This window comes from Ambystoma mexicanum, chromosome 14, assembly GCF_040938575.1.
Source record: "Ambystoma mexicanum isolate Mex_15411 chromosome 14, UKY_AmexF1_1, whole genome shotgun sequence".
Lineage (NCBI taxonomy): Eukaryota > Metazoa > Chordata > Amphibia > Caudata > Ambystomatidae > Ambystoma > Ambystoma mexicanum.
The window spans coordinates 133,486,055-133,508,207 of NC_090940.1; the positions used below are offsets into that span (position 1 = coordinate 133,486,055).

The window sequence follows — 22,153 nt, forward strand, 5'->3', positions numbered from 1 at the left end:
TGGCTGCCAGGCAGGGCGCATCCTCCCCGGCTCCATCAACCACGAGCTAACGCTCTGGCTTGGGTAAGAGGAAGTCCAAGAACCCGGCGAAGCTTCTGGAAAGGCCCCGGTCGATCTCGAAGATTCCGGCAGAGGGGGAGCGAGGCTCGGACCCTCCCCCCAAGGTGAAGGCCCCAGGCGCCCAGAAGGTGACGATGGCCTTAATTCACTCTGCTAAGACCTCGATTGAGGATGTCGCCGCGGCCCTGGCTCAGCCTGTGGAGGCTACGCCAGTGGAGGTGCCCTCAGGACCCAGAGTCTCCCTGCCACCGCGGAGGGAGTCGTCTTTCAGGCCCATTGAGAAGACCCCCACGAAGTCCTCATTGGAAAAGGTGGGGGAGGGGCTGGTGGTCATCGCGGATACGGACACGACCTCTGAAGAAGAGCTCATCGAAGTCGTGGAAGAGGCCCAGCCCATCGGGAGGGATCCCGACGAGGGCGACGACGAGAGCGACGGTGCTGCCGACGAGGCTCCTCAAGAGCCCTCGCGCCCGTCGTTTCCGGCGCCGCAGGACACTTCGGCAGCCATTTTGTCAGCGATTCAGTTCTTATGCTCGGAGATAAGGACAAGGTTGCCCCTTCCCCCGACGGAGGTACCTGAGCCAGACACGACGGGGGAACCGGAGCCAGGACCTTCCGAAAGTCCACCGCATAAGAGGAGGAGGACGCATCCTACGCCATCCCTCCCACCTCTGCGGCCTGCTCCGCCTTCCCCCCGGTCTACTACCCACGGGGATGATACAGGCACGGACACGGCTACGACAGGTACAGATGACGACGGAGGCGACGATGGGACGTGTCCCCGTCGCCCCCTGCTCGGGCGTCCCCGCCCGACGAGATTGGATCCTTTCATGCCATGATTTCCAGGGCATCCAAGCTTTTCCAGCTCTACCCAGAAGAAAAGAAGAAGGAAGGGTTCCTTTACCAACGGCGCGAGGCTAAAAGGAAGACGGTCCTCGCCGTACCGCTTCTTGATGACATCTGGGATGAGGGGCTCGCCCTCCTCAAGAACCCTGCCATGGCGCCAGCAAAGAGGGACCGGTACGAGAAGAAGTACCGGGTCCCCGACGCTGCCCCCTTGTGCCTTCGGGCACAACCTACCCCGGATTCGGTCGTCTCGGCGGCGGCAAAGAAGAAAGCTGGGGGAGCATCTGCCTCAACATCAACTTCCCCGCCGGACGGCGAGGGCAGGAAGTTGGACACGATGGGACGACGGATCATCTCATCCGCAGCGACGACTATCAAGGCGGCCAACGCCCTGGCTATCGTAGCTCGCTACGTCAGGGAGTTGTGGTTCAAAATCGCCCCTCTGTTAAACTTCCTTCCAGACGCCAAAAGGGCCGAGGCCCTTGAAATCCTACAGGAGGGTGAGATTGCTTCGGACCACGCCATCACGGTGGCAACGGACATCGCCGACACCGGTTTCCGTCAGTTGGGCAACGGCGTTTGCTTGAGACAATGAGGATGGCTCAAGGCCATGGATTTCTGCCAGGACGTACAAACCAAGGTTTTGGACATGCCCTTTGACGGGAACAACCTGTTTGGGAAGGCGGTTGATGAGTCCCTTCAGGCCATCAAGACAGACGCAGAGACTGCCCGGGCACTGGGAGTGCTCCAATGACGACGGCCGTCCTTTCGGAGCTCCGGAGGCAGACAAGGTACCTCCAAGGGATCCGGCAGTGGCTCCTCCACGTACCGCCAAGCGTCAAGATCTTCGTCCCAGGAAGCCTACAGGGGACGCGGCAAGTCAGGTGGTGCACGTCGTCATCGACGGGGAGGTCAAGGAGGCAAGGCGGCCTCCAAACAAGATTGAACCGACCGTGGGGTCGGGCCCCCGCCGAAGCACCCCGGTGGGAGGCTGGCTGGCGAGGTTCATCAGCGTGTGGGAGTCCATCTCCACCGACCGTTGGGTGCTGGACGCCCTGGCCCAAGGGCACGCCCTCGAGTTTCAGAAGAAGTGCCCTCGCGTTCCACCTGTGGCCAGGAAGGAAAATCACGTCCCTCAACTACTGTTGGAAGTAAGGGCGATGCTCAAGAAGGGTGCCATCGAGCTCGACCCAAAGAGGCTTCGGGGTTCCGGAGTTTACTCAAGGTACTTCCTCATAAAAAAGAAGACAGGAGGATGGCGCCCCATCCTAGACCTACGACGACTGAACAAGTACATCAAGGCGCAGAAGTTCTGTATGGTCACCCTCCAGCACGTGCTGGGACAGCTGGAGGAGGGCGATTTCCTGTCGTCGTTGGACTTGGAGGATGCGTACTTCCACATCCCCATTCCAAAAAGACACCGAAAGTTCCTCAGGTTCATGGTCCAAGGGCGGCACTACCAGTTCAAGGCCCTCCCGTTCGGATTGAAGTCGGCTCTCAGGGTGTTCACCAAGTGCCTCGCACCGGTGGCGGCACGGCTGCGCCTACAGGGGATCCACGTCTACCCCTACCTGGACGACTGGCTCATCCGGGCAAGGACGAGGGAGCTCGCCGTGGAGCACACTCCGAAGACCGTCCAGCTGCTCACGGACCTGGGATTCTCCATCAACTTTCCAAAATCCCACCTGGTTCTGTCGCAAGTCGCCCTGTTTCTGGGAGCCAAGCTCGACACAGTGGCGCGGCTGGCCTCGCCGTCGGCGGAAAGGACCAGGACCATTCTGGGCAAGGTGCAGCTTCTGCTGGCCACGGACATGGCCAGGGTAAGATCTATCAAGTCCCTCCTCGGGATGATGTCCTCCTGCATTTATCTGGTGCGCCTTTGCAGGCTTCGGATGCGCCCCTTACAAGAGTTCCTCGATGCCCGCTGGGTCCAGTCGACGGGTAGCTTCGAGGACAGGATCCCTCTCAACGAGACGTTCCGTCAGGCGATCCGGTGGTGGGGTACCCGCTCCCATCTGTCGGCGGGCACAGACTTTCAGATCCCAGCTCACCAGGTGACGACGGACGCCTCCCTGGAAGGTTGGGGAGCGCACCCCGGAGATCTTCACGCGAGAGACCTTTGGCTCCCGGAGGAGAAGTCACTCCACATCAACATTTTGGAGCTCCGCGCAGTGTTCTGGGCCCTCAGGTCCTTTCTTCCGTCCCTCAAGGGCAAGGTGGTGAGGATCTTCACCGACAACACCACCACAATGTTCTACATCCGGAAGCAGGGCGGAACCAGGTCCCCGGCCCTATCCAAGGAAGCCCAGGATCTGTGGCATTGGGCCGTCGCCCAACGGATATTTCTGGTGCCTCTTCATCTGGCAGGAATAAAAAACACGATCGCTGACTCATTCAGCAGGGAGCTGCGCTCGTGCCACGAGTGGGAACTATGCCAGGATCAAGTGGATCGACTCTTCCGACGATGGGACGAACCCCAAATCGATCTGTTTGTGACGGCGACGGATTGCAAGTGCCGGAGGTTCGCCAGCAGGTTCCCCCAGCCGAGGAGCATGGGCGATGCTTTCTCGTTCCCCTGGGACGGCCTATTTCTTTATGCATTCCCTCCGCTGCCGTTGCTGCTCCGGCTCATCAACCAGCTCAAGAGGTCCCGGTGCAGGATGATCCTTGTCGCACCGGCGTGGCCGAGGCAGATCTGGTTCCCGGACCTTCTGGACTTGTCAACGTCCACACCAGTCAAGCTGCAGACGGACGCAGACCTTCTCTCCAGAGAAGGAGGCGCCATTCTTCACCACAACCCGGAGTCGCTGAACTTGCAGGCCTGGCTCCTTCAGCACTAGAGTTTGGAGGGTACGACATCCCGGCCGACTGCAGAGAGGTTCTTGCAAAGGCCAGGGCGTCCTCAACTCTCAAGTGCTACGGACATAAATGGAAGAGGTTCTCTGTCTGGTGCCGTGCACAGAAGATTAACCCTCTGCGGAGTACGGCCCCTCAAGTACTGCCATACATACTGTCGCTGGCCAAAGCTGGACTGGCTCACGCCTCCATCAAAATACATCTGGCTGCAATCTCCCGATATACCAGGACTACGGGACGGGCGTCCTTGTGGTCTCATCGCCTGGTGAAAGAATTCATGAAGGGACTATTCCGATCATTCCCGCCGGTGAAGGCTCCTGCCCCGGCGTGGGAGCTTAATGTGGTGCTGACCAGGCTCATGGGGCCCCCATTCGAGCCTATGCATTCGGTGCCTCTGAAGTTCCTGTCATGGAAGACAGCCTTCCTCGTGGCCATCACCTCCGCACGACGAGTGGGAGAGATCCAGGCCCTATCTTGTAAGCCTCCATACTTGAATTTTCATGACACGAGGGTGGTGCTGAGGACGCACCCCTCCTTTATGCCCAAGGTGCTGTCGGACTTCCACCTCAACAAGGCCTTTGTGTTGCCAGTTTTCTTCCCGTCGCCTTCGTCGCCGGCCGAGAGGACTTTGCACTCGCTGGATGTAGCTAGAGCGCTGAAGTTCTACGTGGACCGCACGAAGAGTTTTCGGAAGACGTCACAGCTGTTTGTGAACTTTGGGACTGTGAATCAAGGGAAGGCTCTCTCGAAGACTTCCATTTCCAGATGGCTCTCCGGCTGCATCATGCACTGTCACCGGTTGGCAAACCGACCACTGCCTGGCCGTCCGAGAGCCCATTCGACCAGAGCGATCGCTGCTACCACGGCGTTCCTGTCTGGTGTGCCCCTGCTAGACATCTGCAGGGCTGCGACGTGGAGGTCGACGCACACCTTCACAAGATCCTACTGCGTCGATCGGGACTCCAGGGAGGAGTCCAGGGTCGGCCAAGCGGTGCTGCGCAACCTGTTCGCCTAAGGTGAGCCTGGTGAGGAGGTAAGAGATGCTAATGTTGAGTTGTTGTATTGCTTAATGTTGAGCCTGTTGCCACCTCCCGTGGTTGTGCATGTGTGTACTGCTATGTATTCTCTTATTCATGAGCATGTGAATCAATGGCAGACCCCATGCTGGAGAAGGAACAAGTTACTTACCTGTAACTGTTGTTCTCCAGCATGGGTCTGGCATGGATTCACATGCAAACCCTCCCGCCTACCCCTCTGCGGCCCTTCACTTGGTCATACTGCCACTTTACATGCTACCAAATCTGAGGATGGCTGCCAGAGGTGGGGCTTAGGGAGAGGGCAGTCATTGGCTGGGGGCAGTATGACCCAGAGACCAGTGATTGGTTACTACTAAGAATGACGGATCAGAAACGAAACTGATACTGATTTTTTTTCTATACCGAGGATTCCCGGCCTGACGACGGGGAATATTCATGAGCATGTGAATCCATGCCAGACCCATGCTGGAGAACAACAGTTACAGGTAAGTAACTTGTTCCTTATTGCGGAGACATTAGGCAGGGGAGACTGGATGTGCCCCCTGGATCTGAAGGACGCCTATCAGGATCATGGGCTGCCATTTTCAGTACAACATCCTCCCCTTTGGCCTCAACTCGGTCCCCAGGGTCTTTGCCAGACTCATGAATGTGGTGGCAGCCCTCCTCCGGGCGCAGGGCCTCCATATATACCCCTACCTAGACGACTGGCTCTTCAGGGCTACATCTCAAGAAGCAGTTCACCACTCCTCCCATGCACTGATGAACACGCTACACGACCTGAGCTTTTCGCTCAATCTCAAGAAGTCACTGCTGCAACCCACGCAGTCTGTGACCTTCCTGGGCCTCATCTGGGACACGCGCTCCGAGAGGGTCTTCCCCTCGGAGGACAAGATCGTGGCCATCAGAAGGGCCACTTCCCGCTTCCTCACCTGGGGCGCTAGTTCGGCTTGCTGGTACCAGTATCTGCTGGGCCTTTTGGCAGTGGTGCTGTTGGCCATCCCCCACACACGACTCATGATGAGGAGGATTCAGCTACACTTCGCAGCATCGTGGAACCAGGGGAGGGGCTCCATCTCTCTCCACCCGGACCTCATATGGTGGTCCAGGGACTGCAACCTGCGGACGGGCAAGCTCTTCCGGCCCACTGTCCCTCAGGTGACGATTACCATAGACTCCTCCGTTGAGGGCTGGGGAGCCACCCTGAAGGATCTTTCGGTCCACGGCATGTGGACCCGTCAAGAACAAGAGTGCCACATCAATTGGTTGGAACTGAACACCATCTGGTTAGTGCAGAGAGCCTTCCTCCCACGTCTCAAGGGAAGAGTTGTCCTCATCCAGACAGACAACTCGACAAGTGTGTACTACATCAACAAGCAAGGAGGGACCAGGTCCCCTTCCCTGTGCAGACTGGCGATCAGCATGTGGGAATGGGCCTTGGAGAACGACATCTACCTCACGGCAGTGCACCTTCCGGGGGAGTCCAACCTGGAAGCGGACAGGCTCAGCAGGTTGGCAGCGGACAACTACGAGTGGCAGCTGAACAACCTCGTTGCACAGGAGATCTTCCACTGTTGGGACCTCCCCCAGTTTGCCTCCTGGCAGGGGCAGGGCCTAGGCTCCCTGGGCGACTCCTTGTGGATCCAGTGGAACGGCATATCAGCATACGCATTCCTGCCCACTCCACTGATTCACAGAGTACTTTGCAAGTTCAAGGAGTCTCGCCAGCTCAACCTCATTCTAATAGCTCCCTGGTGGCCAGCCAGGCCATGGTTCTCGGAGCTGCTCAGCCTCTCGGCTGTCTCCCCAATCCACCTCCGATGGGCCCAGCATATCTTCTAACACAGCAGGGGGCAGGGTCATCCACCTCGCCCCCCAGAAGCTGGCCCTCACAGCGTGGTTCCTGAGCAGGTGACGCTCGGCCACCTCAACCTATCTCAAGCCAACCTGGAAATCATACAAGGGACCAGGAGCAAGGCCACCAGAGCCCAGTATAAGAGCAAATGGACCAGGTTCTGCCACTGGGCTCACTCCAAGGATATCGACCCGCTGGCTTGCTCATTGGACGATGTGCTGTCATTCTCAGCTCACCTCGCCAACTCTGGTGTGCAGGTGGACACCTGCCGCACATACCTCTCAGCCATTGGGGCCTACAGGAACTCGGAGGAAGGGGGTCTTCTCCTCCTCCAACCCGATCATCAGGAGACATTTGGCTGGGCTTGCTAGGCTCTACCCGCCCATCAGGAAGCCACACCCTGTGTGGGATTTGAATCTGGTCTTGGGCGCCCTTGCGCATAAGCCTTTTGAGCCTATGGCAACTGTGGACATCAGGCTGGTCACCATCAAGACGGCCCTGCTTGTCGGCCTCACATCGGCGCGCAGGGTCAGCAAGATCCAGGCCCTAGTCGCCTCAGAGCCGTACACCACCTTTCACAAGGACATGGTGGTCCTGCGGACCCATCCGGCGTTTTTACCTAAGGTGCCATCAGCCTTTCATTTAAAAGAGGAGATCGTCCTTCCTACATTCTTTGTGGACCCGAAGGACGAGCCTCAGAGAGTGCTGCACTGGCTGGATGTCAGGCGTGCCCTGAAATTCTTCCTGAACAGGACCAAGGGCTTTTGCAAGTCAGATGCCCTATTCATCAACTTTGGAGGCGCCAGGACGGGCTACCAGGCCTCCAAAGCCTCCATCTCCCGCTGGATGGTCTCGGCCATCAAGGAAGCCTACAAGGGCCAGCATAGACCCCTTCCAGCGAACATGCATGCCCAGACAGTTAGACCAAGGCAACAGCCATCGCCTTTCAGCGCCATGTCCCCTGGCAGGTCATAAGCAGGGCCACATGGGCCACTCCCTCGGCTTTCCGCAAGCATTACCGTTTGGATGCCGGATCCAGATCAGATGCGGCTTTCAGACAGGCGGTTCTCCGAAACTTGCTTGCTTAAGGAGGGTCTCCTCTCCACCCTGGGGCTACATTCAGTTGTAATCGCCCATGCAGTATGGAGGAAAGGGGACGGGACGTAATAGTAATTATAAGTTACTCACTGTAGTGACTAACGTACTCTTAGTCCATAGTCCCCTTTCCTCCATACGTCCCACCATCCTCCCCCTAATAATCTGGTGTCATTAGGCAATGGTATCTATTGTCGACGCGTCTTCGGGGACTGAGGTGTGGTGCTGGAGGGCGGAGTCAGGGCAGCGCATGCTCCCAGGGCCACGCCTCCGCATGCCTCTAAATTTAGAGGGGAAGTAGATTTTTCTGCTGAAAAAGGTTCTGTCTCCTGTCCCTCGCGAGGGACGCCCATGCAGTATGGAGGAAAGGGGACTATGGACTAAGAGTACGTTAGTCACTACGCTGAGTAACTTATAATTTAGTTTCTGGCCAAATAAATGAAAGGGTTTGTAAATCTTTCAAAACCAGAAGACAGGATGCAAACCATTAGGATGGCTTCTCCTTCTCCAGCTTATCAGTGAGGTCTGAGGAAAACCAAAGTACTCTGCCAGGTTGATCAGTTCACAGTCACCCACATGCCTGGGTTTTTAAAGTGTCCCTGAGCTTCTTTCTTATCTACTCACATCGCCAGGTCTCGTTGTCTGCTTCTCCTCCTTGCTGCAATAGGTTATTGTCCTCTGTTTCTCATTCTCAATGTTGTGGGACGCCCTACCTGTTGGTCACCGGTGGGCTCCAATCACTTTTGCAAGATGAAGTAACACGTTCTTATTCTCTCCTCCTGGGCTGCCTCCAGAGGGGACAATAAAGCAAGGTTTTCTCTTTGTTCTGTTCCTCCCTGCACCGGGAGTGCACATATTTGGGATCTCTGCCTGTGACCTCATGCTTAATGTGGAGCAACTTATCCTTATGGCATACAGTCAGTTTGGGGAACATAATGTTGCACCTAAAAGCAGATCAAATATATTTAGAAAACAGAAGCAGTTGTACTCTGCAGCTAATTTCACAGTTGTGAGCATCTCCCTTTAAAGGTCTAATATAATGTTGTCTTCATTTCCACTGCAGGAGCTTGACAAGCTGGTTCAAGAAATGGCAGATGTGAACAAGAAGGTGAGCTGCTTCTGGTACATCGATTACTAGCATCTGTGTTCTTCTCTTCAACCCTAAACAGCTTCCTAATGCTGTGTGTGAACTGCAGGTTTCCACAGGGTTGGCAGCAGTGAAGAATGAATAGAAAATATTGAAGACATTTTGCAAATATCCTCCATGACAACAAATGTACTGTTTCCATTAATACTATGTTGGAGGACTGGCACTGACACTGTCTGTGCAGTAACACATGCAGTACCCTTGGAGGCACTCTAAATACGCTGTAAACATTTGTAACTAAAACACCTCTAGAGCATTCTGTGAACTTGTGTTCAACATAGATTCATATTTTATAATACAAAAGATTTGAATCTAGGCAGGGGGAGAGGGATGGGTCAACTTATGGTTACGCTAGTAATACCCACTATCTAAGGGACAGTGTCTTTCTCTATATCAACAGTTAATTTGGCCAGAGGGAAAATAACAACTAGAGACTTAGACACTTGCTCCAACTCATATTCCACAGAAATATGAAGCCAACCAACAGACTCAAATGGCAATGCTTGTGTTACCCTTGGGTACAGTGGATCAGGGTCAGGACTTGCTCCTAAAGTGATCTTAGTGGTGCAACAGGATGAAAAGAGGAGTTTAGGGTGAATGCGATTGATTGCTTCTGATCTGTTTACCATGATCAGTACAACGCTGAGTGTGTAGAGATAACTGTTTGAAGGCAAGAGTGCTTTCCGCCAAAAGGCACATTACCCACAACCCGAGCACCTCACGCCTGCTGTTTGATCTCCCAGCATTAATCTTGGAAGCCCCAACGCTGCAGTGCGTTCGCTTCCTGGAGGAGGCGGAGCGCAGTCACGATCACGTGACTGATCACGTGACTCATTCTGGGCTTTTATTCGAGGGCAATCCGCCCGAGCGGTGTGGATACTGGTGACTCAAAAATTGTGATTTCTACCTACTTGTAGCCTGCTGTTTGATCTCCCAGCATTAATCTTGGAAGCCCCAACGCTGCAGTGCGCTCGCTTCCTGGAGGAGGTGGAGCGTGGTCACGATCACGTGACTCATTCTGGGCTTTTATTCGAGGGCAATCCACCCTCACGGCGTTAAGCCCGCTGTGGGGACAAGGGCGCTGCTGTTTGGGCTGTTTGGCTGGTCGGCTGGGAACGAAAAAGATACGGGAAACTCCCAGTGGAAGTCACGTGCAGGTGGGTCACTTATTTTAAAAATCATCTGTACATCTGGGGGATATCCCAAAGCTAAACAAGTCATATGACCAAAGGATAAAAAATCGCTAGGATCACCCCGGATAAGCAAGCTAACATCACCAGTTGTGGTGTGTTTTATTTTTTATTTTATTTTTTTTGGGGGGTAGGGAGACTGTTGGGGCTTGACCCCTTTGATCCCACCCTGCAAATCGATCAAAATTTATATTTAAAGCCCTAAGGAAAGGGAGACTGCTGGGGTTCGACCCTTTTGATCCCGAACACTGCAAACAACTGACATAACCAGACAACATTGGGGGACAAGATACTTACAGCCCCATTTGAAGGTTAGATATCAGTGTTCCAAACTAATACACATACGATCTCCAAATACCTAATGGCAGAAGTAGTGCTATCAACTAGATTGGGTGACCACCCTCTACCAAACAACCATATAGATGATTTAATATTATCCGAAGACAAGGATAACGAATCAGTGCTAGTTAAGGAAAGCATGACTCCGAATCACGGAACGAAAGATTATAATCAAGGAGCAGTACTCGGTCCGTTCATGGTAGAGGTTAAGATCGGCAATCAAACAGGGAAGGAACCGCTACAGGAAGACATACAATTAAACTTAGAGAGCAATGAGGTCAACCCACCCATGAACAATTTCATATTCCATCAACTTGACAATATGATTGAAACGGATGAATCACCTCAGCCTCAGAAAAGTTCAGCTGATGCAAAGCAGTCTAAGGAAACTCTGGTCCTTATGGCAAATGAAACATCCAACAACAATGAGTATGACTTAGAAGCTACAAGGGAAAATGCACTTTCAAAGGAAGATGTGTCAGAGAAGCCATCACCTGTACTAGAGATAAGATCAAAAACAGTAGAAAAAAATATTCCTAAGGCAAAGGATTTAATTCAACTATCTGAGGTTATTCCCGGGTTAGAACCCAATACTACGGTGGAAGATTTAGAAAAAACAGCGAAAGGAACCTTTAACGGAACGAAAGGTAAAACGATAACCCCCAAACCAATTAGAATGGACTTTATAAGATATACAGACCTAGAAAAAAAAAATGGAAACCCAGCACCCTATCCTCAGGGGATGGTCAAGACAGAAATAATCATTTTTTTGGGAAACAATCCCTACTAAATTGGGGGACAGGCATTTCTGGGAATGTACCCAAAAGGAAACCAACTCATAAAAACACCACGGCAAACGAAATCCCTGACGCTTTTATGCTGGAAAACTCAATCTTAATAGATAAAGAGCCACAAACTGTAGAGACGGCCGTTCAAACCATGAAAGGGGAAACCAAAAACCAGTTAATTCAAACAGAAAATGACCAAGACTCAAACTTGAACACGCTATCATCAACGATAGAAGCACCTCAGAAAGAGAGGGAGATGACCAACAAACCTAAAACAGGGGGAGAAAAGTGTGAAAAGGATGACTTCCTGATGATTACAACAATGGCAGCGATCCTGGCCCCTTACGTGAAACTACACGAAGATGGTTCATTCTAAGACAATCTTCATCAAAGGATTCAAATCGGCCATCCAAAAAAATATGCAAAATGTTGAGCAAAGAATCTCCGATATGTTACACACCATCCTAGAACCAATTATGAAAGAGAAGGAAAACCGATGGAAAGATCCTAGGAGAGACTCTCTAGGTGGTTCGGACTGCTCCGAATTAGCAAAATTGCAACCACAAATAGAAGAAAATGCACATGAAGAGCATTTGAAAGAACGTACTGGAAATACGATTGAAAAAGGGACCTTAGAAGAGCTAAGTAATCAGGTCGAATGTCCAATCCCAACTCCGAGGAAAGGAGAAACAACTACAGATACAATGAACACAATAAAAGGAAAGGAAAAAAATAAAGAAAATTAATGAACTGGTGCCAAATACCTCAAAAATCTCTGCGGAAAACGAAACTCAAAGAGGAGCCACGGCGACCAACGATCAGAAAGCAAAACAGATCACAAAAAAAGGACAACACACACCTCAAAAAACCTTAGACCTTTCGCAGCATGAAAAAGATATTGAGGTATCAAAAATAGATAAGCAGAATTCAAAATTATGCGAAATCTTTAAAAAAAAGGACGTAAAACAGATGGAAGGTATCACTGCGTCGCAACGAAGGGAGCAAATCGCTACGAATGATAAGAAAGCGAAATCTACTCAACCATTACAGATACTTAAAAAAACAAAAAATCAACCGCCGCGGAGGGTATGTAAATCAAATAAAAGCAAATCATTTTTCAAATGTCTGAGCACACCAAAGGAAGCAGCAACTACTGTGGTAAATCGAAACATTGGTAGCCATACGCAAACAAGTACGAGTCTAAATAACAATGAAGCAGCAGAAACGGATGACTCCGATCAGGAGTTAATGGATATGTCCACTTACTCCATCTCGGATGACAACGTCTCAACTGATAGTGACTCAGAAGAAGAGGAAATTGAAATAACTGATGAACAAGTACAGACGGAACGAGAAAGGGGAGTCAAACCAATGTTGGATGACAAGAGGATAATTGGGGAAAACGCAAACAAAGCTGAAACAACAAAAAAGGAAAATAATAGTCAAGCCCGAAACTGTAAGTCAGAAATAATTAAAGACAACAATGATGGGAAGCTCAAATATACCAATTAAAAGTCCAACAAGAAACCTGGAAAATCAAACTATAAACAGCCCCATACCTATTTTGGAATTCAAGGAATACACCACAGAAGAAAGTGAGCAGATCAGTGGAACTGATGATTTCCAGACTAGTCCCTTGAGACTGCCGAAAAGCAGATTAAACCCGGAAAAAAAGGGCAGAGGTCTTCTTTTGGAAAGACTAGTACATACAGACGACGGTCTTATTCTAAACCGGGCAAATGTCCTAAGGTTGTTCCACCATATACCAGCCTTGAGATTAATCAGCTCTAGTGATATAAACCTGATAGAATTTCCTGACAAAAGGTATATGGATAGTATTCGGCTTTCCACATGCTCCCAGGTGATTCACCAGCTATTACTATCCGAAGAGAGGACCATAAGAAAGAAGGGGGGTTCAAGATAACCGAAAAAAACAATAAAGAAACAGAACCAGAGGTACTGGATCAAGAAACTCTCAAAGAAAGCTTGCTTTCAAGAGGCATACGATACGCATAAAAAAGCCATGAAACAATCGCAGGTTACCCAACCTCAAGACGGAGAACAGGAGAGATGGGTATGGTTGGCCAACCTAGCAGCAGGAAAAATGAAGACACTATAGAGCCGGAAAGTAACACAAAAGGAAACATGGTCCCTTATTTCCTGGAATACAAGGGGATTCAACCACCTTCTAACAAAAAATGAATTTGAAAAAGAAATGCCAGATGTACTATGCCTGCAGGAAACGTGGTTGAGAGAAACTCCCCTGATCGAAGGCTATTCAGTAAATATAAACCCAGCAAAAAAAGGAGAAATAGGAAGACCAATAGCGGGTCTGCTGATAGCGATAAAAAAAGAACTAAACTGGAATGTGATTCATTCTTGGAACTTGACTCCATATATTCAAATCTTAGTCCTGGAAACATCGTCGCCCTAGACGATCAACACCACCAGCACGTTGTGCTGATGAATATATACTGGGTGCCAGGAGCTAAAGGAAACAAATCCCTTCCAAGGGACGTAGCAGAGGCAATTGATGATCTGAAAGCTAAATGGCATGACCCATGGATAATATTGGTGGGCGACCTTAATTGCACTTGTCTCGACGAAAACAATAAAGTACTCGAAGACGTACCGAAAATGGCCACAACCAAACACAAAAGAGGGGTCAATTGGAGGTCCACGTTACAATCTAGAGATTGCACAATCCTAAATGGAGTCACGTTAGGCGACATCCCAGGGAAACCGACGTGGCGAGGGCTGAAATCCAAAGCCATCTTAGATTACGTGACAGTTTCAACTAATATGTCAATGTTTATTCAAAAACTTGAGATGCAACCGACCAAGGCTAGTGACCACAATGCTATCAAACTTACTTGTTCTAGTTTTCTTCCTAAGAACGTAAAGGAAATATATCCATTCAAGATAGAAATCAACACTGGGAGAACTCGAGTTAAAATGAATCCAGCAAAATTACCAGCGCTGAACGATAACTTGACATCCACACTAAATGATTTGTATCTGCAGCTACCTCAGCAAACCATCGATTATGTTCCTCTGCTAAAAATCTTCCATATTAGAATTAAACCCGGCACTACAAAACCAATAATGTCACATCGACATATATTCGATCAAGCCATGGCTGATAAAAAAAAGACTATGAGGAAACAGTTAAAATCACTGAAAGTCTCGAACGAGGCAAATAAAACTGATAAAGTACGAGAAATAAAACAAACCTTTATAAATTGGAGAAAGTTGCACAAAAAAACAATGCTAAACCACGACTCCCAGGCAATGTTAAGAACGATATGTGAGAGAAATACAGCAGAGACGTGGGCCTTAATAAATAACAAAGAGACTTTGCAAGATGCCATAATAACAAATCCAGTCACAGAGAAACAATGGGAATTATACTACAAACAACAACAGCCAGTTCTAAAACCTCTTATAAATGATTGGATTATACCAAAATGGGATGAAAGTTTGCTGACCATAGACAGTGAGACATTAGAAGACATGATTAAAAAGCTAAAGAACTCTAGAGTACCGGGCCAGATGGCCTGACTAATGAAGGTCTGAAAAAGGACCCAGCAGAATGGGCTAAAATCCTACACCAACTGTTCAAATATATCTTGGTTTCGGGGAAACTACCGACTTCCTGGAAAACGAGTATTATGGTGCCAATCTTTAAAAAGGGCCTAAGAACAGTCCCAGAAAATTACAGGCCAATTGCCCTTCTGGATGTGGCTGGAAAAATCTTTGCCTCAATTCTTTTAAAATCTTTGACAAATTGGGCAACACAAACAGGCCGTAAGGAAGAATGGCAATCTGGGTTCGTAAAAGGACAAGGCACTCCATTAAACATCTTTATTCTAAATCTGTTGAAAGCTCGAACCCTGACCATCAAAGAGGCGAAATTCTATATAGCTTTTGTTGACTTATCAAAGGCTTTTGATGCAGTTGATCGCGAGAGGTTGTCGAGGAAATTAAAAAAATGGAATTGCCCAGAAATTCTACTTTACAACATAAAGGAATTACACTTGAACACCTCAATTAAAGTGAAACTAAATAAAGCCGGCCTGTTATCGGACACAATTCCTACGACCATTGGGCTTAAGCAAGGATGCCCCTTGGCTCCAGAATTATATAAACTATATTCCTCAGATATGGAAAAAGCCTTTGTAGATATAAGATCCTTTCCAGCAAAACTTGCTAATATAGCGATTGGTCGATTGATCTATGCTGACGACATAATTTTAATCGATCAGACTCCTATAGGACTTCAACATCAACTAAAAGCATTAGAAACATATGTAGCCAAAAACAAAATGACCATCAGTCCTGAAAAATCTAGGATCTTGACGCTCTCTAATAACAAAAAGAAGAAAAAAATAAACTCACCCCAATGGTATCTATCCAATAAAAAGATAACGGAAGTGACAGCTATTACGTACCTCGGAGTTTGTATCAACAACAACAGATACGAAGCCCCGAGATGTCAGGACTTAAAAAACAAACTTGGAAACCTAATAGGCCAAGCTAAGATTCTACTGGCGCGATTTTGTAGATTCTCCATGAAACCACTGATAGACTTCTACCGTGCAAAAGTAGTGGAAATCCTAACCTATGAATCAGAAACCTCACTCTTATTGGACAACAAAATATGGTCACGTCTAGAAGGCAAGTTCTGGAGATCTATTTTGGGTTTGCCAAAATCTTTCCCAATTCAATTAATTAGAAGAGAGCTGGCACTATCCTCTCTGAAAGTCATTGTGGAGTGGAAGATATTGTCTTTTTACAGAAGATGTCTACAACCGGCAACAAAGGGGGGCTTTGCGGCCATAAAAAAAGCAATGGAAGAGAGGTCAGAACCAATATTGACTGAATGGGCCAAAATATACCAGATGATCCTTCTTAATTTAAATGAAACAGAAGAATCCTTCTTAAACAATCCAGATCACGTGAAAAAAAAAATGTATACTAGAGATTGGATTGATACACTGGACGAGCTCACTAAATATCGAGGCTATGAAGAATTCTGGGCAGTCCCGCGAAAACTGAATATACTACCCAAATACCTAACCCTTTTCCCTAATTGGTTCTTGAGGCAAGGCTTCTTAAAGCTGCGTTTGAATCTTTGGCCAAGTAGAACCAATCATTATAGAAAAAGAGAGAGAGATGAACCAAAGAACTGTAGATTATGTAAAAATGTATTAAAAGTTGAATCATTGAAACATCTGCTGCTGGAATGCCCCACTGTGAGAGGTGAACGACAGACGTACTTAGGTCATATCTGGCAGGAATACAGATTCAAGGACATTGAACTTTGGTGGTCATACCTACTGGAAGGAGATAAGATTTCAAACAATCTTGCGGTCATAAAATGTATCCAGTTCATCTTTGAAAAAATTGAGGGACTAGACGAACCTCTTGGAACTGTGAAAAGGACCTGAAAATCAAGCAGACTTTTGCGGTGTTAAACACTAAGCAACATAAAAGAAAAGAAAGAGAAAGGGAATATGGAACAGGCATTTTTATAAAGTTTATAAATATTTTAGCATATCTGTAAAACAGAAGTTTGGGAAAATGCCATTCTTGTTGTTTTGGGTTATTTTTATTCAATTATTCTTGATTTTTAAAATGTTCTTTAAGCTTTCTTTAACGATTGAATTAACTCTCGTCTTGATTTTGTATAGTCGAACTTGCTTTTTTTCCACTCTCTTTTATGATATTTTCTTCTCTTTTATGTTGTAGTCTGCTCCTTGTTCGGTAAAAATAGCTAAAGGTTTTCTTGTGTAAACCAAAGAGCTACAATAAAAAAATAAAAAAAAGCTCTGCAAGCAAAACAGTTAAGAGAAATTATAGAACAACTATGTCCCACTGTTGCACATTTTAATTTTAAGTACCACGAAAGGAATTCAAAGCAAATTAATACAAGTAAACACAAGAAATGTAACTTAAACCATTCCAATGAAAGTCAGCTATGGAGACGGTGTTGATTTTTGAAAAAAGTTAAGAAATGGAAAAGAAATTACTAAGTGTCACCCTTCGTCTCTTATCTGGGGCTAGGTGCAAATGTACCAAAGCTTTTAATGCATTATGAAGCAACAGTGTTTATAGTTGGCACCTTATAAAACTCCAATCAATTAATCGGTACATTCCTGTCCGATCTAAAAACCTGGCTGCTCTAGGTCAAAATAATAAACTAGAAGCGTAGTTGTTTTTTAAGCAAAAACCTCACCAGCAGTGAGGGTGCCATGACAGTATCCAATGAGGTCTTGGGAAGGTAGGCTTATACCATGGTGAGAAGAAAAGTCAAAGTAAAGGAGAAGGGGCCTCCTGTGTCTGGGATTTAAGGTGAGAAAATCAGATACTCAAGGCAGTGCCCCTCTGTCGGTTCTCTGGGTGCATTTCTTCTGGTTCTTCTCCAAGCTTGGCTGGAGCCAGGGAGAGGCAGTAGCCAGGTGGGTGTGCTCACTGGTTTGGAATAGGTAGCAAAGAAAGTCCAGGAGTTAGCGGGCAAGGTTCCTCTTGCGGTCAAGCTCTGATATGAGAGCGTTGAATTTGTGCCAGCTAGGTCTTGAAATTCAGGCCATCTGGAGCTTTCATCGATGAACAATTGCAAACAGGAAGTCGTAACTAGACAGGGTTCCACAGCCATTGATACCTCTTCTGTAACCTCCTGGTCAGCACTTCTCTTGTAGAAACAAGCTCTGACCAGTCTAATGCCACTTTCACTGCCCGCGAGGTTGTGTCTTTTTCTCGGGCAGTCTTGAGGATTTAGGATTGCTTTTTTTGCTGGTTTTTCTTAAGGAGTTAAGTTCTAAAAATAAAAAAAAAACGCACTTGTATTTTGAAGTGGAGAAATTGCCAAAAGGCATTGTACAGGTTTCCAGAGCAATTTGATTGAGTTACTGAATTGGCTTCTAAAACTCTGATAAGTAGTCAGTAGGCAAGGCAGGCAATCCTTGAAGTCTAGGAGGTGCCAAACAAAGTTCCTTTCACTCAAAAAGATGAAGTGGGCCACCAGCATGGCTTTTTAAACGTTTCCTCTGACTAATTTAAAACTAGAGGCATAAGTCAGTAGAGCTGGTGAATTTATTCAATTGGAGGGGCGTAACCATTTCCCATGAATATGCAAAAGCACAACTAGGGAGCCCAAGGCAACCAGGTGGGTTTGCGCCCACTCTCCCACCTGAGAACATTTTTTAAATAAAAGGGTAAAACTGTGCATTTTACAGCACACTGTCTGTAAAAAATGTGATTAAAAGCCAGACAGTTACAATCGATTTTGAAGAGTAACGAATGAAAAAATCTATTTGATGCCAAGTCACAAACTGTGTTTAGGAGCATTTTCCAACACATTTTCAAAGCCTTTGCCCACTATATGCCATTATTCTGCCAGTGTAAAAAACTTTTTTATACTGGCTGTGCCCATGCATGCCAAATTCTGGCTGCACAATATATGACAGCAATCCCACATAAGAGCGTAGTGTTTGCTTTGGCCACAATAATACCATAGGAAAATTGCCCATGCCCGCACTGCCAATATATGCCATTATACCCATGTAATCATCATACTCCTGTTGGCTTTGCCCATAATGCCAGTAAAGAAAGTTCAGGCAACTGTAAGAAAACATGCCCTTGCTGGCTGCACAAATGTAAGCCAATATGGCCATGTAAGAACACTCATGTTAGCTTTGCACTACATGCCATTAAAATGTTATGCCACTGTAAGAAAGCTTGCCCTTGGTGGCTGCACAGATATCCCCCCCTCCGTCACACAATGTAAGGAAACTTATCAGGTTGACTTTGCCCTAAATTACTTGATTTCTTATGCCTAGCGGCCAAAATATTATCAACACCCCTAATACAAGTTGGCTAGGGACTCCAGTCACTGGGAAGTGTTCCATTATAGATGAGGTCTCCATACGCTTAGCTACAAAGAGTGGCCATTTGGCAGCCCGGTACACAAGGCATGGCTCACCAAAAGGTGGTGTGAAACGGCCTCCAGACAATTTTCCGTAAAACAATTACAGTATGTCAATGCTGGTTAACATTTCATCGTCAAAATTATGTCTACAAATCGAATTTGACAAGTTGATTCCATATTCCTTCTTTCCACATCATAAGTGTTCCTCAATTTTTTTGAATATGGAAGCTCCATATGGCTGGCACAAGGAGATATTAAAAAAACAATGTAATTCCAGTTTCTAGAGGCTCTGTACATTAAAGTTACATAGAACTTGTATGCCCTCTTTAGTAGCACATGGCACAACAAAGTGCAGGCCATGGGGGGATGGGGAGAATGTTTCTCTCCTCATGGCACTTTAAACTTTATATTGGGCCAGTAGGCCCCCAGTTGACGTGGCAAGCCTATGGGTGCAATTTAATCAAATAAGGCACTGGTTATACACTATCAGGGTAATTCATAGAATTTCGCAGAAAAGTGTCGCAAGCGGCTGGCGCAGAGTGTCCGCGTACGATTGTCTGCGCCAGGCACGTGCGCTAAAACCGATTTCCGCGCACAGCGTATTCATGGATTTTAGGCTCCCAAACCAGCCGTGGCGCAGAGTATCGCACCACTGCGCTAACCCTGGACCAGTCTACAGGGCTGCCAAACAAGGAACGCAAAGCGGGTAACGTGCATATCAGGGGTACGCGTGAAGTTATACACGCGATTAGCCAGGGTACGTGTATTACAGGGGTACGCAGGAATTATCACACGCGATTTGGCTGGGTACGTGTATTACAGGGGTACACGGGAAGTTCTACACGCGATTTGGCCAGATATGTGTATTACTGGGGTGCGCGGGACTTATCACACGCGATTTGGCTTGGTACGTGTATTACAGGGGTGCGTGGGAAGTTCTACACGCGATTGGCCAGGGTACGTGTATTACAGGGGTACGTGGGAATTATCACACGCGATTTGGCTGGGTACGTGTATTACAGGGGTACACGGGAAGTTCTACACGCGATTCGGCTGGGTACGTGTATTACAGGGGTGTGCGGGAATTATCACACGCAATTAGGCTGGGTGGGTCCTCACAGGTGTTCCCTGTACACCCTCCACGGCCCCTGCAGGCAGCCCACAAAACAGGGGACTACCCTGCACACCTGCTCATGTACCCCTGCACCCCCACCCCCCAGCAGTGCAGGGGCAGCCTCCACCAGGCCCCCACTCATGTCTCCCACCACCCCCACCCCCCAGCAGTGCAGGGGCAGCCTCCACCAGGCCCCCACTCATGTCCCCTATCACCCCCACCCCCCAGCAGTGCAGGGGCACCTCCACCAGGCCCCCACTCATGTCCCCTATCACCCCCACCCCCCCGCCACCAGGGGCACCCTCCACCAGGCCCCCATCCATGTCTCCCACCACCCCCACCCCCCAGCCACCAGGGGCACCCTCCACCAGGCCCCCACTCATGTCTCCCACCACCCCCACCCCCCAGCAGTGCAGGGGCACCCTCCACCAGGCCCCCACTCATGTCCCCTATCACCCCCACCCCCCAGCAGTGCAGGGGCACCCTCCACCAGGCCCCCACTCATGTCCCCTATCACCCCCACCCCCCCACCACAAGGGGCACCCTCCACCAGGCCCCCATCCATGTCTCCCACCACCCCCCAGCCACCAGGGGCACCCTCCACCAGGCCCCCACTCATGTCCCCTATCACCCCCACCCCCCCGCCACCAGGGGCACCCTCCACCAGGCCCCCACTCATGTCTCCCACCACCCCCACCCCCCAGCAGTGCAGGGGCACCCTCCACCAGGCCCCCACTCATGTCTCCCACCACCCCCACCCACCAGCAGTGCAGGGGCACCCTCCACCAGGCCCCCACCCATGTCTCCCACCACCCCCAGCCACCAGGGGCACCCTCTACCTGGCCCCCACTCATGTCTCCCACCACCCCCACCCCCCAGCAGTGCAGGGGCAGCCTCCACCACGCCCCCACTCATGTCCCCTATCACCCCCAACCCCCCGCCACCAGGGGCACCCTCCACCAGGCCCCCACCTATGTCTCCCACCACCCCCACCCCCCAGCAGTGCAGGGGCACCCTCCACCAGGCCCCCACTCATGTCCCCTATCACCCCCACCCCCCCGCCACCAGGGGCACCCTCCACCAGGCCCCCACTCATGTCCCCTATCACCCCCACCCCCCAGCAGTGCAGGGGCACCCTCCACCAGGCCCCCACTCATGTCCCCTATCACCCCCACCCCCCCGCCACCAGGGGCACCCTCCACCAGGCCCCGATCCATGTCTCCCACCACCCCCACCCCCCAGCCACCAGGGGCACCCTCCACCAGGCCCCCACTCATGTCTCCCACCACCCACACCCCCCCAGCAGTGTAGGGGCACCCTCCACCAGGCCCCCACTCATGTCCCCTATCACCCCCACCCCCCAGCAGTGCAGGGGCACCCTCCACCAGGCCCCCACCCATGTCTCCCACCACCCCCACCCCCCAGCCACCAGGGGCACCCTCCACCAGGCCCCCAGTCATGTCTCGCACCACTCCCACCCCCCAGCAGTGCAGGGGCAGCCTCCACCACGCCCCCACTCATGTCCCCTATCACCCCCAGCAGTGCAGGGGCACCCTCCACCAGGCCCCCACCCATGTCTCCCACCACCCCCACCCCCCAGCCACCAGGGGCACCCTCCACCAGGCCCCCACTCATGTCTCGCACCACTCCCACCCCCCAGCAGTGCAGGGGCAGCCTCCACCACGCCCCCACTCATGTCCCCTATCACCCCCACCCCCCCGCCACCAGGGGCACCCTCCACCAGGCCCCCACCCATGTCTCCCACCACCCCCACCCCCCAGGGGCACCCTCCACCAGGCCCCCACTCATGTCCCCTATCACCCCCACCCCCCCGCCACCAGGGGCACCCTCCACCAGGCCCCCACCCATGTCTCCCACCACCCCCACCCCCCAGCCACC

The 22,153-nt window shown here is 50.0% G+C and overlaps 1 protein-coding gene across 2 annotated transcripts in view; it reads left to right on the forward strand.

The window, feature by feature from the left end:
* ZFYVE26 (zinc finger FYVE-type containing 26) overlaps positions 1-22,153 on the forward strand; it is a 1,501,667-nt gene that overhangs the window by 1,456,273 nt on the left and 23,241 nt on the right. For both annotated transcript variants that reach the window (XM_069638726.1, XM_069638727.1), the window contains one exon: positions 8,810-8,854. In XM_069638726.1, the coding sequence (XP_069494827.1) occupies positions 8,810-8,854 (45 nt within the window). The remainder of the gene's footprint in view (positions 1-8,809; positions 8,855-22,153) is intronic.